This window comes from Zeugodacus cucurbitae, chromosome 2 (assembly GCF_028554725.1).
Source record: "Zeugodacus cucurbitae isolate PBARC_wt_2022May chromosome 2, idZeuCucr1.2, whole genome shotgun sequence".
NCBI classification, from domain to species: Eukaryota; Metazoa; Arthropoda; class Insecta; order Diptera; family Tephritidae; genus Zeugodacus; species Zeugodacus cucurbitae.
In genome coordinates, this window is record NC_071667.1 from 72378901 (window position 1) to 72393208 (window position 14308).

At 37.1% G+C, this 14308-nt stretch overlaps 2 protein-coding genes across 2 annotated transcripts; one reads left to right on the forward strand and one right to left on the reverse strand.

Moving 5' to 3' along the window:
- Positions 1 to 8040: 8040 nt before the first annotated feature.
- Positions 8041 to 12101, forward strand: LOC105209144 (serendipity locus protein H-1). Its single transcript, XM_054225902.1, has 5 exons — positions 8041 to 8153; positions 8218 to 9541; positions 9607 to 9771; positions 9836 to 11007; positions 11070 to 12101. The coding sequence occupies exons 2-5, from the start codon at positions 8358 to 8360 to the stop codon at positions 11657 to 11659; spliced, it is 3111 nt and encodes a 1036-aa protein (XP_054081877.1). The 5' UTR covers positions 8041 to 8153; positions 8218 to 8357; the 3' UTR covers positions 11660 to 12101.
- On the reverse strand, positions 11852 to 14122 carry LOC105209145 (integrator complex subunit 11). Its single transcript, XM_011179390.3, has 3 exons — positions 13647 to 14122; positions 12613 to 13587; positions 11852 to 12545 (listed from the first exon to the last, which is right to left on the reverse strand). Exons 1-3 carry the CDS (start codon positions 13858 to 13860, stop codon positions 11941 to 11943), a joined length of 1794 nt encoding a protein of 597 aa, XP_011177692.1. The 5' UTR covers positions 13861 to 14122; the 3' UTR covers positions 11852 to 11940.
- Positions 14123 to 14308: the final 186 nt, after the last annotated feature.

Consider the following 14308-nt stretch of genomic DNA (forward strand, 5'->3'; position numbering starts at 1 on the left):
AAAAACGACAAACTGAGTGCCTAAGTGTTAGCGTAATGTATGTATGTATGTGTGTGTTCGTGTGGCTCTAAGCGAACAGGTAGTTGCAACATTATCGAATCAATAAAAATGTCATCAGATAGGATGCATGAAATCGAATCGGGGGCAGAGTGGTGTTGTTGTTATCCTGCAGTTACCTTTTTAGGCATATATATAGTGGAGCTGTTGTTTTTTTGTTTACTGCAATTGCGTATTAGTAGGCGCATGATACTTCTTTATGTCACCTAAATGTAAAATGACAAGAATTATTTGTATCCAGAATGTGTATGTTTGTATGTATGTGTTGCTCATAAATTGCCTCCATTTGAGTACCTTGTAGACAGGTCCTTGTTTTTGTTCAAAGTCTTTTATATGCCTAATGAAGACATTTGTTCATTTGTTTAACACACAAGTACAAGCACACATACATACATATAAACACTTACTCACATACATACATATATATGTGCATACTTATATGTGAGTATGTATGTTGTAAGCAGCATGTTTATATTCGTTTGTTCACTTGTTTTGTGCACAGCGAAGTCGGACACGTAAAATTGACATTTAACTAATGACAAACATCTTTTCACTTGACTGCATAAATTCTTTGTTTGTGGCATCAATCATGTTGCAACACTTTGCCTGTTAGATCCTTAATAATAAAGTTGTTCAACAAAATGTTTTGCTGGTACTATAAGCTGATAAATATCTAATTACACACACACTTTGCATTTCATTTAACATGCTTACATATGTATTTTTTATAATTACTGAGTTAGATATATTTTCTGGTATCTGTCTGTGGTTCACTGAGATCGATTTCTTAAAAATGTCAAATAAATATATTAGCGCTCCAATACTTAAATACCTGTAAATTGTTGGAAACTTAAAAAAAGAAATTTATTTAGAGAATTATTCTTAGTAGAATTTAACTGATGTTTTCACAAAATAGAAACTCAAACCTATATGTCAATCTTAAAGGGTTAGGGCTAGTCAGTATCTTCAAAAAAGTGTAATATCTTAAAAATATTCACTGACAATTTGAAGTTGATACTGATTTGATAATGATTTTTCGAGTTATTTTACAATAGCAAATAGCGCTCGGGCAACTTTAAATCCGTTTTTCTCAAAACTATGTTTTTTGAACTGGAGACAACTGTAACTCGAAAACCGCTCAGTAGATTTTAATGAGATTTATACAGATTTTACTGATTTGATAATGATTTTTCGAGTTATTTTACAATAGCAAATAGCGCTCGGGCAACTTTAAATCCGTTTTTCTCAAAATTATGTTTTTTGAACTGGAGACAACTGTAACTCGAAAACCGCTCAGTAGATTTTAATGAGATTTATACAGATTTTAGAATACATAATAATCCTGAGCCTGATCGAAGATTTTTTTTCAAAAATTTCGTTTTTTAAACTAACTCTTTATTTTTTCCCCGAAAATCTAGAAAAAAAAATTCCTGAGGGCGCCATTTTGTTAATTTTTGAAAACAACAAAAAAAAACTTCGATCAGTCCCAGGATTATATATTTATAAAACTAATTTTTCTAATTGCTTTTGCCCGATTGATTTTAGATAAACTCCAAAGACTTATGTGATTCGTGACCGCAAGGACCTTTTTTTGGAACTGGGTCAACGCAAACAGCTATGACTTTGGAAATTATAAATGTTTTTTTTTTTCAAATTTTCGTGACATCAAATTTCAAAAAATTATTCAATAGCAAAAAAAAAAATACTGAAAATTATAATTTTTTCGTGTCTGACTACCACTAACCCTTTAAAAAACAAGCTGTCCTGCCGACCAAACGTCGAGAAGTAAGTGAAAAGTCAAAGATTGTCCATTCAAGACACTTTCATTTCTTTGAACTTATTGAAACCCTGAACAAAAGAATTTTGTAAAATATTCCAAGAGCGTGTCTTTCCATGATCCTAACGAAACCATATTTAAGAGCCGTAGATTACTCAATAGAGCCAAAAAAGATAAGTTTCACCTTTCCCTCATAGAAAAATCAATAATTTCATTGAAATTTTGAGCAGATGGTTCGGAAATGTATGTATAATGAAGTAGAAGTCAAAAAGATATGTATTTAAGGCATAGAACTTAGAACTTTAGCATAAGATAAATGCCACTGCTGTGTTCTAAACAAAGAATAACACTCTTTGGAGAATCTGTAGGTCCAATGATGGAGCGCGTTACTTATTCCAAGTAATAAGCAACCCCTAACAGAACGTAGCGGTATTATGATCTTTAGCACCGACGATATTCAGATCCAGGTTGATCGGTAAATGTTAAAATATGTTAAAGTCCAATATCAACACAATATTTTATATATGTAGATTCGATTTAGATCATCAGATACGCTTATGAGCTTATCAAGCATTGCACACTCTTTAAACTGTTCTAGCAGAGATCACTTATCACATATACATTACCGTTGAATCAATTAAGCAATTGAGATTGCAACATCTCCCTAGCCTTCTGACAGCACTCAGAGATCACGGCAGAAACTCAGAAAGTTAAGGAAACTCGTCTTGGATATAACTATTAAAGAACATAGTGTCATCTCCACCTCAAAGTTGTTTAAAGTAAAGTTTTTGAGGTGTATTTCTTAAGCTCACCAAAGAAAATCTTAGAATTTAATGAATTCAGAATTAAATCTTTCCAAGAGGTTTTCAGAAATATTACAAATCAAATCTAATCTGATATATATTATATCCACCGACAAATTATCTTTCTTTTTCATTTCATTATACCCTGAACAGGGTATAATAAAACACCCAGAAGGAAGCGTCGGAGGCCCTATAAAGTATATATATAAATGATCAGTATGTAGAACTGAGTCGATTTAGCCATGTCCGTTTCTCTGTCTGTCTGTCTGTATATATACGAACTAGTCCTTCAGTTTTTAAGATATCGTTTTGAAATTTTGCAGATGTTATTTTCTCTTCAAGAAGATGCTCATTTGTTGGAACTGCCGATATCGGACCACGATATCATATAGCTGCCATACAAACTGAACGATCGGAATCAAGGGCTTGTATGGAAAACTTCCGCATTTTACTACATATCTTCACGAAATTTGGTGTGAGTTATTGCCCATAGAAATAATTTAATCTCCGAAAAAATTGTTCAGATCGGTTCACTATAGCATATAGCTGCCATACAAACCGAACGATCGGAATCAATGGCTTGTATGGAAACTTTTCTTTTTTACTTACTTTTTCTTACGTCTTTAGATTTGCTTAAACACATAGTTACTAAAAGAAATGCACCTGTGTAGGGTATATTAGCTTCGGTACAGCCGAAGTTAATGTTTTTTCTTCAAATTTTCGAAGAGGTAAAACCATTGAAGATGATACATCTTAAAGTTATATTGATTAACTTCACGTTCCCAATACCAAACTCTTTTCCGAAAAAGATGACTTGGAGTGTTTTTCTCCAGGAAAAGTCCCCTATAAGGACTGACCTCAATCCATTACAATGGAACTACAGATAATTCATCGTAAAGAAACAGTGTATTATCTCTCTTCGAACTCTTACTTTCTTGAAAATAAAATACTTTCTAAGCGATTAAAATAATTTCGAAAAAGTTATAGCTAAATTTTTTAAAAATTTACGAGAAGCCTATTTTCAATCACATCAAACAGCTCTCTTGTTGATCAGTCACGAACAAAGCACGATGATCGGCGCTGATAAGCCGAGATAAATTACGATATTTCACTTATGCAAACACACATACATTCAAACACATAAATATATGAATTGTTTATTATTTAAAGCGGCTAAACGAAATTTCACCACAAACATATGCATATAATCTAAGGTGCCGACGCGGAGGCATGCAACAACTAAACGTTTGCAAATTTATGATCTCAATAATTTTGAATATCGCACGATATTTTTATTGTGCTCTATGTATACTTTCTTGCCGCTGCTGCTGCATGAGAGCCCGAAAAAGCCACTGTAATATATTGTTAAAATGCTGCTAGGCCGCTTCAAAGCCGCTGATGAAGATCCTTTTTGGCGATCAGAGCGCCCTTCAACCTACAACAACACAATCTACGAAGAAATATCGAACGGAGATTTTGGGTCTTTTGCAGGCATTTGGCTGCGGCTTGGACTTTGGCGCACAAAGTACATATTTGTTATATTTTGACAGCTTCTGCCTAAGCGATGCTTATCTAAGACGTTGGGCACGCAAGCTTTTGTAGACGCCGATCGCAGCAAGCGGCAGCGCGGAGAGCAGCAGAGTTGCTTGTGGAGTTTGTTGAAAAATTTTGGTTATTGTTGTTGTTGTTTTGGAGGCGCATACAAATGTTCACAACAAATTGTTCACTCGATAAAAATGTATGAATGTTGAGAGCACACAGACATACAAAACAAAAATTTTATTGGCAAATATATTCATAAGAGACGTTCCCCCACTGAGTGAGCTGCCTAACGATCCTCGTTGACATCGCTTTGTTTCGCTGGAGACATGAATAGCATTTCACTATTGTCTTCAGTTGCCAAAATTAATCACTTTGCATAATTTTTCCCAATCTCTTTGACCGTTTTTACAGTTATTTTAATTGCAAATATTTAAATTGGTGCAGAAAGCCAAATTATGAGCGGAAATGACGTTGCCTTAATTCCGAGAAATCGATGAAGGCTAACAATGTGTTCCAAAGATAGATGAAGCTAAGCTTAGTGAGTGATAGCTCAGACCTTTATTCTTTTTTAATTTCGTCAAAAAAGCTACTTGCTTTTGGAATAAAGTTAGTATAATCTTTTATCGTATTTATAACAGTTGCTTATTCGATTCGCCACTCTCCGATATCTAGCTAAGGATTAATGATATTCGGTGAAGGGAGAGTACCACGATCGAATATTCCTTCACTTGGGCTTTGGAAAACATTCTTGCTTTATTTTCATTATTACCTCTCCTAGACAGAGAACTGATTGAACGCATTCCATTGTCCTCTCTAAGGCCTTAGTTAGGCTAACCATCCTATCTGTATATATGCGATTTCATATGTGGTATTAAAATATATAAGGGGTTTCATAAGGGGTCATGTGAGGCTTTATCACTAAATGCTATGTTTAAATATAGATCATTCAGAATCGACACAAATGCAATAAATATGACGAAAATTACACAAAAAGTTTGTTTTCACCAAAAATTTCGCAGAGAGACGACTTAGATTATCAACTAAGAGTCCAGTTTTGTAAAAAAGATCCAGTCAGTGAAGAGCTCATTCTTTTAATTATTAAATTATTACGCGTCAAGTGCCACAAGGGTCCCATTTGAACAGCTAAAGGCGTGGGTCCATTGTTATGCCAAAAAGTCTCCTAAATATGGATCGCAAAGATCGCCCTTAAATATCGTAGAAGCGCTTTGAGCCTATTACACATTGTATGAAGCGACTAATGTCCATTCCAATCAATCCACTTGGTTCATCAACGGAGTAACTACCGAGATGTTTCTATCTCAGTCTTACGAACACTGGGTAGAGAGGAGGAAATTACTTGATATTTCCACCATGTCTTCCTTCATACAGCAATTTGCGCTCGACAAGACCTCGTTGCGCGTATGCCTATTCCATAGTATCCAGTGAGTACTCCCAATCCCACAGCCGCCCTCTTGTAATACAATTTAGTCCCAAAAGGATGTCGCAAACGAGCAAGTTCTGATTGTTAACTAGCGTTTACCTAACTCACAAGAGGTCCATTGATTCAGCGCTAAAAAGACCACAACAAACCCCCGACTCGTTCCCAGCATGGTGTAATAGGAACACGGATGCCATCTTTTGCGAGCTCATTAGCTCTGCAGTTCCCAACGGACCCGCGATGCCCAGGTACCTAAACAAATCTGAATGTGAAATAACTTGACTCTATCGATTCGTCGTATCGTTTATAGACACTCCTTAACTATCTCTGAGCACACTTCAGCGAAGTGACCCCGAACCCTGGAGCTTCATCTACCGCTGCAGCAACCTCTGCTTGAAAGACACTACAGGCGTGATTACCAGACTCAGAAACAAAATTTGATGAAAAGGTTCTTACAGAAGACTCCCCCTCAAACTTTCCCACAATCTTCGATCCATCCGTGAAAAAAATTAGCTGCGTGTCTTTTCCAGCGGATTCGCCCTGATTACATGTTCCTAATCTTATATTTTCCATTTTATGTTAGAATTTCCGAAGATTCAGCTGTCCCAAGAGCTCGTATGGGCAATGCGTGACTGGTACTGTTCCTCTCTTTCCATAGAGGGTGTATGGAGATTGGCAAGATATTTGAAAAGAACTGTCTAAATATCCGAAGTAATTGTGTATAGGTGAAGATCTTAACTGTCTAGAGACTAGATATATCTATTTAAAAACATTTTTGAATTGTTGAAACATTCTTCTACAAAGATACACGGATTCTCAGATACTCTACTTTATATGTATATATATATGTATGTATGTATTTGCAGCCAAATCGGTGTGTAATGGCGTCAACCTTTGATGTTGATTCGCCGGACATTACCGAAGTGGACGGACGGACGTGTATTTCGTATGTACTTTTGGACCGACGGACAGCTAAATGGCAAAAGCAGCGCAGAATGAACGAAATATCTCAGTTAAACGAGATGAACAAACAAGGTTGGTTGGTGCAACCCACGCAAAAGCGGCAACAACAATAAACTCACACACATTCCTACATATTAATACATTTTAGACAAATATATCAAAGTACTGCTGAGATGGTAATGCATGCACTTGCGGCCATGCATTCATACATATCTACATATCTGTATGTATGTATGTGTATTTAAATGTGCATATAATCATGCTTACATACTTGCATTTAGCCAATAAAGACAAATGATAAATATTGGATCTGTGCTGCATACAGTGAAACTGAGTTCTTAATACACCCTGTACCCTGTAGGAAATATATTATTTTTCTAACAAAATTATTAATATTTTGAGAGCAAATTTTAGGAGTAGTTTCAAAACCACTGTTATATGAAAAAAATTGAAAATTATACATTTGCTACTTTACAGTTATTAATCCCAATATTACGGAAATCTAACCTAACTCCATTTTTTTATTATTTCCTAGAGGGTATATGCATTTATTGTATGTGTATGTACATATGTATGCATGTATGTATATGTGTATGTCCACATAATGACTGACTGAATGCCTGCTCATATGCATATCCAATGGGTCAATTGTTGTTGCTGTTAAGGTGAATTGCATTGAACTGTGTTTATAGCCAAACAACATGTTTGTTGTTTAATCTGATTTTGCATTGTTGTTGTTGTTGCAGTATAATGCTGTTATTGTGCCATTCATGTTGTACTCGTATGTATGGCTTGTAAATTTTATTTGCAATTTGAACAACTTCATTAATATCGATGGCTAAATGGAGTGCACATACAGAAACAAACATAGATGCCGCTATGAACATACATACATATAAATAAAAAAATAAATATAAAAAATATATAAAAATATGAAATTATGTAAATTTCTTTATGCAATTATCTCTGAATTCTGAGATATTGCGCATTTAATATACATATATGTTATTACAACAACTATTAATTTAACAAATAATAATTTAGTATTATGTTTAAATACAAATATACATATATACTAAGTAATAAGATAATCACTGTTAGCTATTTTTAAGTAGATCAAAAGACAGAAACACAAATACAACAACAACAGCAACTCAGAAAAAACAATATTTTTTCTTTAAATATAAAATATAAAAACGTGCTTGTCCAATATAAAAATAACGTAGCACACTTTCAGGCGCAAGCTATTTGATTGTCAATTTTCATAACTCTGCTTTTATACATAAAAAAATAACTAGAAAAAATTATTCTAATAATAAATATATAAAAAACGTATATTAAAATATATATGTATATACAAATATACTCATACATTTTTTTAATTACATTATTTGCACGTTTTTTTTCTTCACATTTTAATCTCTTGCACATTTTTTTACCATTACACCCAAATGCCGAACGCATTTCCATGCCACAACCAACCACACTTGGCAGCACTCGTCAAAATGGCGTTTGCAAGCAAACACTTTCCGAACATTTCCGTATGTGTGCAAAATAAACAAGGCGTCATTCCGTAATTAATCTTAATTTTTGTGAAATTCTTTTATAAACGACGCTTAATTGTTGTGAATTTATAGGCACCGTCTTGTGCTATGAACGTACTGCTTAAGTGAATTGTGTGTTTCGTGTTTGTAAACCGCTTAGTGCACGCCGAGGTGTAAAAAACCGCATAACCTCAAGACCAACAACAACAGTGGAGCTTACAGTCTAAACGAGAATGAAAGAAGAAGCGCCAAGCAGCAAAAAAATGCCGCGAAAACCAAGATCAGCGCCAACAAATCTAGCACCGAATACACCTACCAAAGTCGGTGCTAACGATGAAATATTAAGTTCACTGCTACGTCTAAATAATTTCGATTCAAATATTAAAGATGAATCGCTGGACATCGATTTATCTGCCTGCGTCACCATTAGCGGCGATTCGGCCGCAATGCTAGCCAGCACCAATAGTCTATCAAGTACTGATTTTTGGCGTGTTTTGGATGAAAGCGCGCAAAATGCACACTTGGAATTGACGAATGCAAGTGATGATGTACAACATCATTTGGTTTGTGCCAGTTTAAGTGATGATGGTCTCGATGACAATAGTTCAAATGCTGACGTTTTGCCAAATGACGATTATGCATGCAAAGCTAAAAATGTTGATAAGAACTATTTGTGTAGCAGTGGTGGCATTGACACAAAAATTATAGGCGGTGTAGTAATCAAGGAGGAGAAGCCACAACCTAGTTTTAGCGGTACCTTTCTAAGACCCGAAGCACCGCCACCAACGCCGTCACCATTAAAACGATTATTGGCAAAGTCTTACCAGGCGGAAGCACAACGACAAACCGAGCGGTGCTCGTCAAAGGAAAAAATTAAACGCGATTTAAAGAAGGAAATGCACACATTGGATCAAGCATTTCAATTGAATGCAACACATGTTGACGACGCAGCAGTGGATAATATACAAACAATTGAAAATAAAACAATCGATATCAAAAGTGCACCCACCAATCATGTTGTAGTCAGTAGCAACCAATCGATCTCATCATCTAGTTTCAATATTTTTACAGTGTCCGAAAAAAATACACCAAGTTGTAGTAGTAATAGTAGTAATAATGTAACACCAACAACAAAGGCTGAAACTGTTGGTATAGGTAAAAAGGAACCTGGATCCCAGGAAACCGGTGCAAATGCTGCCGAACCGGTCTATACGTGCCTGGACTGTGATGGTCTCATACTTCAGGGACGCGGCGAGTACGCCACGCACGAGGCTGTTGGACATCGCGTACACTACCGATGTCCGGTATGTAATAGCGATTTCGAACAGGAAGCAGCTTTAAAGAAACATGTTAAAACACATCGTTCAACTGATCCACGTAAAGATGCTTGGAAAAAATGCCCCGAATGTGGAAAATGGTAAGGAAATTTATACATGTTTAATATGAAATATAGAATTTACAAGAAAATTTCTTTCATTTTAGCCTAAAATTAGGTAGCATGTGGATGCATCGAAAAATCCATAGTGATAACAAGAAATACGGCTGTGATATATGTGGCCAAAAATTTGTACAAAAGATCAATTTGACTCATCACTCTCGTATCCACACCGCTGAGAAGCCTTATGAATGTCCGGAATGTCAAAAGAGGTAATTATCTGATCAAATTTATTTCCACAATTAACATGAAACTAAGAAACACATCAATTTTTAGATTCCAAGAACGTTCACATCTGCAAAGACACCAAAAATATCATGCACAAACACGCTCCTACCGTTGTGAAAAATGTGGCAAAATGTACAAAACAGAACGTTGTCTGAAGGTCCATAACCTGGTGCATCTCGAGCAAAGACCTTTCGCTTGCAACGTCTGCGATAAATCCTTCATAAGTAATTCGAAGCTGAAACAGCACTCGAATATACATACTGGCGAACGGCCATTCAAATGCAACTATTGCCCAAGAGACTTCACCAACTTCCCCAACTGGCTTAAACACACACGTCGGCGTCACAAAGTGGACCATAAAACGGGCGAGCATTTGGAAAATATTCCCTCCTATTGTTCCAAAAAGTCCACCAAAACGGCTAAAGCCAAAGCCGCCGAGGCTAACACAGAGCCAGTTCAAGCTTCTCAAACAACGAAACCAGTTGCAAACGATACCAATAAAGTAACAGCAGTGCAAAATACCAAAACTGCTGATTCGAATGCAGCAACGCCAAAAACTCCAGCATCTAAGCGCAAGAAAAAATCAGAGCAACCGCCTGCAGTGCAGGCTGCACCAAATGCGCAACCACCGCCGCTCGTAGCGATTAGCGATGATCATCCCTTGCCTACAATTGCGGTGTCCACATTGCCGACAAACATCAAAACCGAAGTGACGCGTGCGAGCAATGTTATGACTTCGATACCGTTGTCAATGACACAACACTTAAAGCCAACAACAGCGGTTGGCGCATTGAATAACACTTTGAATAAAATTGGCACAAGCAAAACGGCCAAACCAAAGCGTGAGCGAAAGCAACCATCACCCAAACAAGTGCAAAAAACGATTCCTACACCACCGACTTTGCTATCTTCAATCAAACGTGAACATACCGAAGTCGATGCCATTTTCAATTCACAAGCGAGCATATCGTTACTAACCGATACGCGTTGTGCAATCAGTGGTTTCCCCGATCTGAGCATCACCTCAGCCGAAGAGCTTATTATGGAGCAGGCGCTCGAAATGGAAGAATGCGGCTTGTATGTTGCACAACCCGCCGTTACAATGGACACCGACAATGCGATTTCCTCATCGGAGGCTACAGCGGCGCTACATTTTAAAATAAAAAGTGAATTCGATCCCATGGATCTATCGTCGACGCGCATTAAAGAAGAGGAGCATAGTAAGTTTCATCGCTCAGCTGTATTTTTTGCTGGTTTTACTAAATATGTTATTCCATTTTAGGTGCATTGAAAGATATGAATCAACGGCTATTATGTTCATCATTGGAATCTTCGCCATATTCCTCACCAGCATCCATCGAACTGTCGACAACACCGTCTGGCATGCCTATGTTGCAGTCTGTCAACATAAATAATATTGACAATATGCAAACGACAGCTGGTGTGGCGAATAGCTTCAGTTTAGAACCATTTACGTTGAACAGCCAATGTCCAAAAGTAGTAACTAGTCTCAATAGTTCATTGACACACCAAACCACCGCCGCCGATTTACAACACCTGTTGCCGCAAGTCACAACGCAAATAGTGCCGGCGAATGCGAACACCTTGCCAACAACTACGCAGGCGATTATCAACCACTTTTATTTACATCCGATGAACACAATGCCGTTACTGACGCAGTCGACAACAAACCAAAAATTACCCTCGGTGAACACTTTGCTATTCTCAACAGCTGGCAATTCAGCAAATCGCAGTTCCACCACCGCCACCAACGCGCTAAACGATGTCCGATATTTTCCTGGCAAGAGTATAACGTCCCACATCGCTGCTTCACCATCAGCAGCGCCGGTGGCGCGTTCGAAGCTCACTTAAATCGACAACATTATACATACATGCTTTGTATATATATTGTCCACTTGACTAGTCAGCTGTTTTATTTTTCGTACAAAATTCACAGAAGGGTTTTCCAGTGCGACTTGACTTTTTTTAACATACATTGATATATTGATACAAATTAACTAGTTTTTTCTACAATTTTCGTACAACAATAAAAATACCTATATATATATTTTATTAGAAATTTTGTATTTTCTCAAAAATAACTAGGAAAGATAATTAATAGCTAAAGAAAGAGCACAAAATTAAAAATATTTTCAACACATATTTTGTAGCAAATTCAATATGTAAGCGCCGATATCTTCATCCTGATTGGTCCATGTTATAAGTATGGTTTTGTGTTTCGGGTCTTTTTCATCCTCCTCAACTTTGATCTCAACAGTTTCCACACAAATCGTGCAACTCTCCTGCATGCTAACAGTCCAGCCAACTAGTTTCTCTTGTAGCAGCGCGAAAAGTTTTTCACCCGTACGCAAACGTGGACCAGGATCGTCCATTTTAACCTTTGACGTAAAGCGCATTACATGCCGATTAATACCGAATTCTTTTAGTGTGTCCGTTAGATTCTGCAACATAATACGATTGTCTTTCATAACAAGTACACCGTGTATGAGGCGACGCCGTTTCGGATCTGGCGGTTGTGCATTGTATACGCGGGCTTCTGCCTTGAGCAATGATACGGATGCATCTACGGAAATTTTCACCGGTGTAGAAATAACGGAAGTCTCGCCATTTGCCGGCATATAAGTTTCAATGTTGAACTCCTCCATTATTTTGGTGCGTAAAAATTGCATTTTCTCAGCCTCACCATGCACCAGCATCACATTTTTCGGTTCACAATTCTGTATTAGTTGCATAATACCTGCAAGTATATTTTTATTATTTTATATGCAAACTAAAATAAAAATAAATTTTTAATTTGCTTTTACCTTTTGCATCAGCATGTGCGGAGAAACTTAAATACTCCACAGACATTTTCACCTCCACCACTTGTCGATTTTCGAATTCCACTTTTTTCGCACCGCCCAGAATTTTATTACCTACTGTGCCCTGCACACAATAGCCAGGCATGATAACCATATTATTTTCATTCGGTGCCCATTTCTTAAAGATCTGCAATGACAAACCGGCATGCAACATACCCGGCGTAGCAAATACGACCATAGCGCCTGGATTATCAATATACGCCTTATCAAAGGGCTTAATATGCTTGAAGTCGAACATATTGCGTTGCACAAATGTTTTACGTATCTTTTGGTTTGTCCATGTAATGAACATTTTATAATACGTATTCGCTTTCTCGGTCAAACCCAGCGCAAAATATATGGGGAATTTCAAATTCATACGTTCCCAATATGTTTCCAATAAAATGCACAGCTCCTGCGCACGTCCCAAAGCGAATACCGGTATCAGGACTTTTCCTCCTTTAGCTACACATTCATGCACTTTCTTGAGGAAATCCCGCTCTCGACAACGTTTCGAATCACGTATAGTTGTTGCATATGTACTTTCAGAAATTAACAAGTCCGGCCGGCATTTGTCAATCCAGGCAGCACCTAAATGCCGATCAGGTGTCATATTGTAGTCGCCCGTATACACAACCGATTGCGAACCGACGCGTAACCAAAACATTGCGGCGCCCAGCACGTGACCGGCATAGTAGGCTTTAATCTCCAACTCGTTGTCCACCATGACACTTTGATGCAATGTGACAGCGGTGACTTTTTTCATGCAATCTTTTATCATTTGTGTAGTGAAGAAATTGGACTCGCCTTTACGCTCTACCGCCACCTTACGCATATCCTCTAATAATATGGGTGCAATAGCTTTAGTTGGATGCGTCATATAAATAGGACCGGAATAGCCCACCATCTCAGACATGTATGGCAAGGCACCGCAATGATCTGAAAAGCAAACACATTTCACAATCATATTACTTCATCTTACGCTTTTGTTTACTTACCCAAATGAAAATGAGAAATAATCACACAATCAATGTGACTCGTTATTGGACCTTCTGGTACGATATATGAAAAATCGGGAAAACGACGTTCATCATTGTAACCCATGTGCATGCCGCAATCAAGCATGATGTTTTTGCCACCCATTGATAATAGCAGACAACTGCGTCCCACATCCTGACCAGCTCCTAATGGTGTCACTTTAATAGTCGGCATCGTACTTAATAATTTGAAATTATACACACAAAACAATTATTTTCTACTTATTCGTTGCACCGACAAATTTAATTAATATATCCTTGGAAGTTAGAATTGACATATGCATTTAAAACACTTAAATGCTAGACACCTGATAAAGTTTTAAAGTTTAAAAGCCAATGGAAATATAATAGGAGTGCAATGAAGTAAAAACTTTCCGCTATGATGGACACGCATTGGTTTATTTTAGCCGCAGTTTAAACAAAACAAAATATTAAGGTGCTTACACACTGTGCTAAATTGAGAGATGATGCACATTGTGAACTGCACTGTGTGTTACCACATAGCAAATCCATAAAAATTATGAATTTTCTAGTTGGATCTACTAGAGTAGAACTAGAATGATAAACAAATGCGAACAAATAATTGCGAAACATGTCGTTTTGTGACTATTACAGTCTAATGT

Bases quoted from the DNA above. Each gene is read 5' to 3' on its own strand.
- LOC105209144 (XM_054225902.1), top strand. From the start codon at position 8,358: ATGAAAGAAGAAGCGCCAAGCAGCAAAAAAATGCCGCGAAAACCAAGA. The intron at 9,772-9,835 runs GTAATTATCTGA...ATCAATTTTTAG, and splicing joins TGTCCGGAATGTCAAAAGAG to ATTCCAAGAACGTTCACATC. The intron at 11,008-11,069 runs GTAAGTTTCATC...ATTCCATTTTAG, and splicing joins CATTAAAGAAGAGGAGCATA to GTGCATTGAAAGATATGAAT.
- LOC105209145 (XM_011179390.3), bottom strand. From the start codon at position 13,860: ATGCCGACTATTAAAGTGACACCATTAGGAGCTGGTCAGGATGTGGGA. The intron at 13,588-13,646 runs GTAAGTAAACAA...TTTGCTTTTCAG, and splicing joins TATTTCTCATTTTCATTTGG to ATCATTGCGGTGCCTTGCCA. The intron at 12,546-12,612 runs GTAAAAGCAAAT...ATATACTTGCAG, and splicing joins CGCACATGCTGATGCAAAAG to GTATTATGCAACTAATACAG.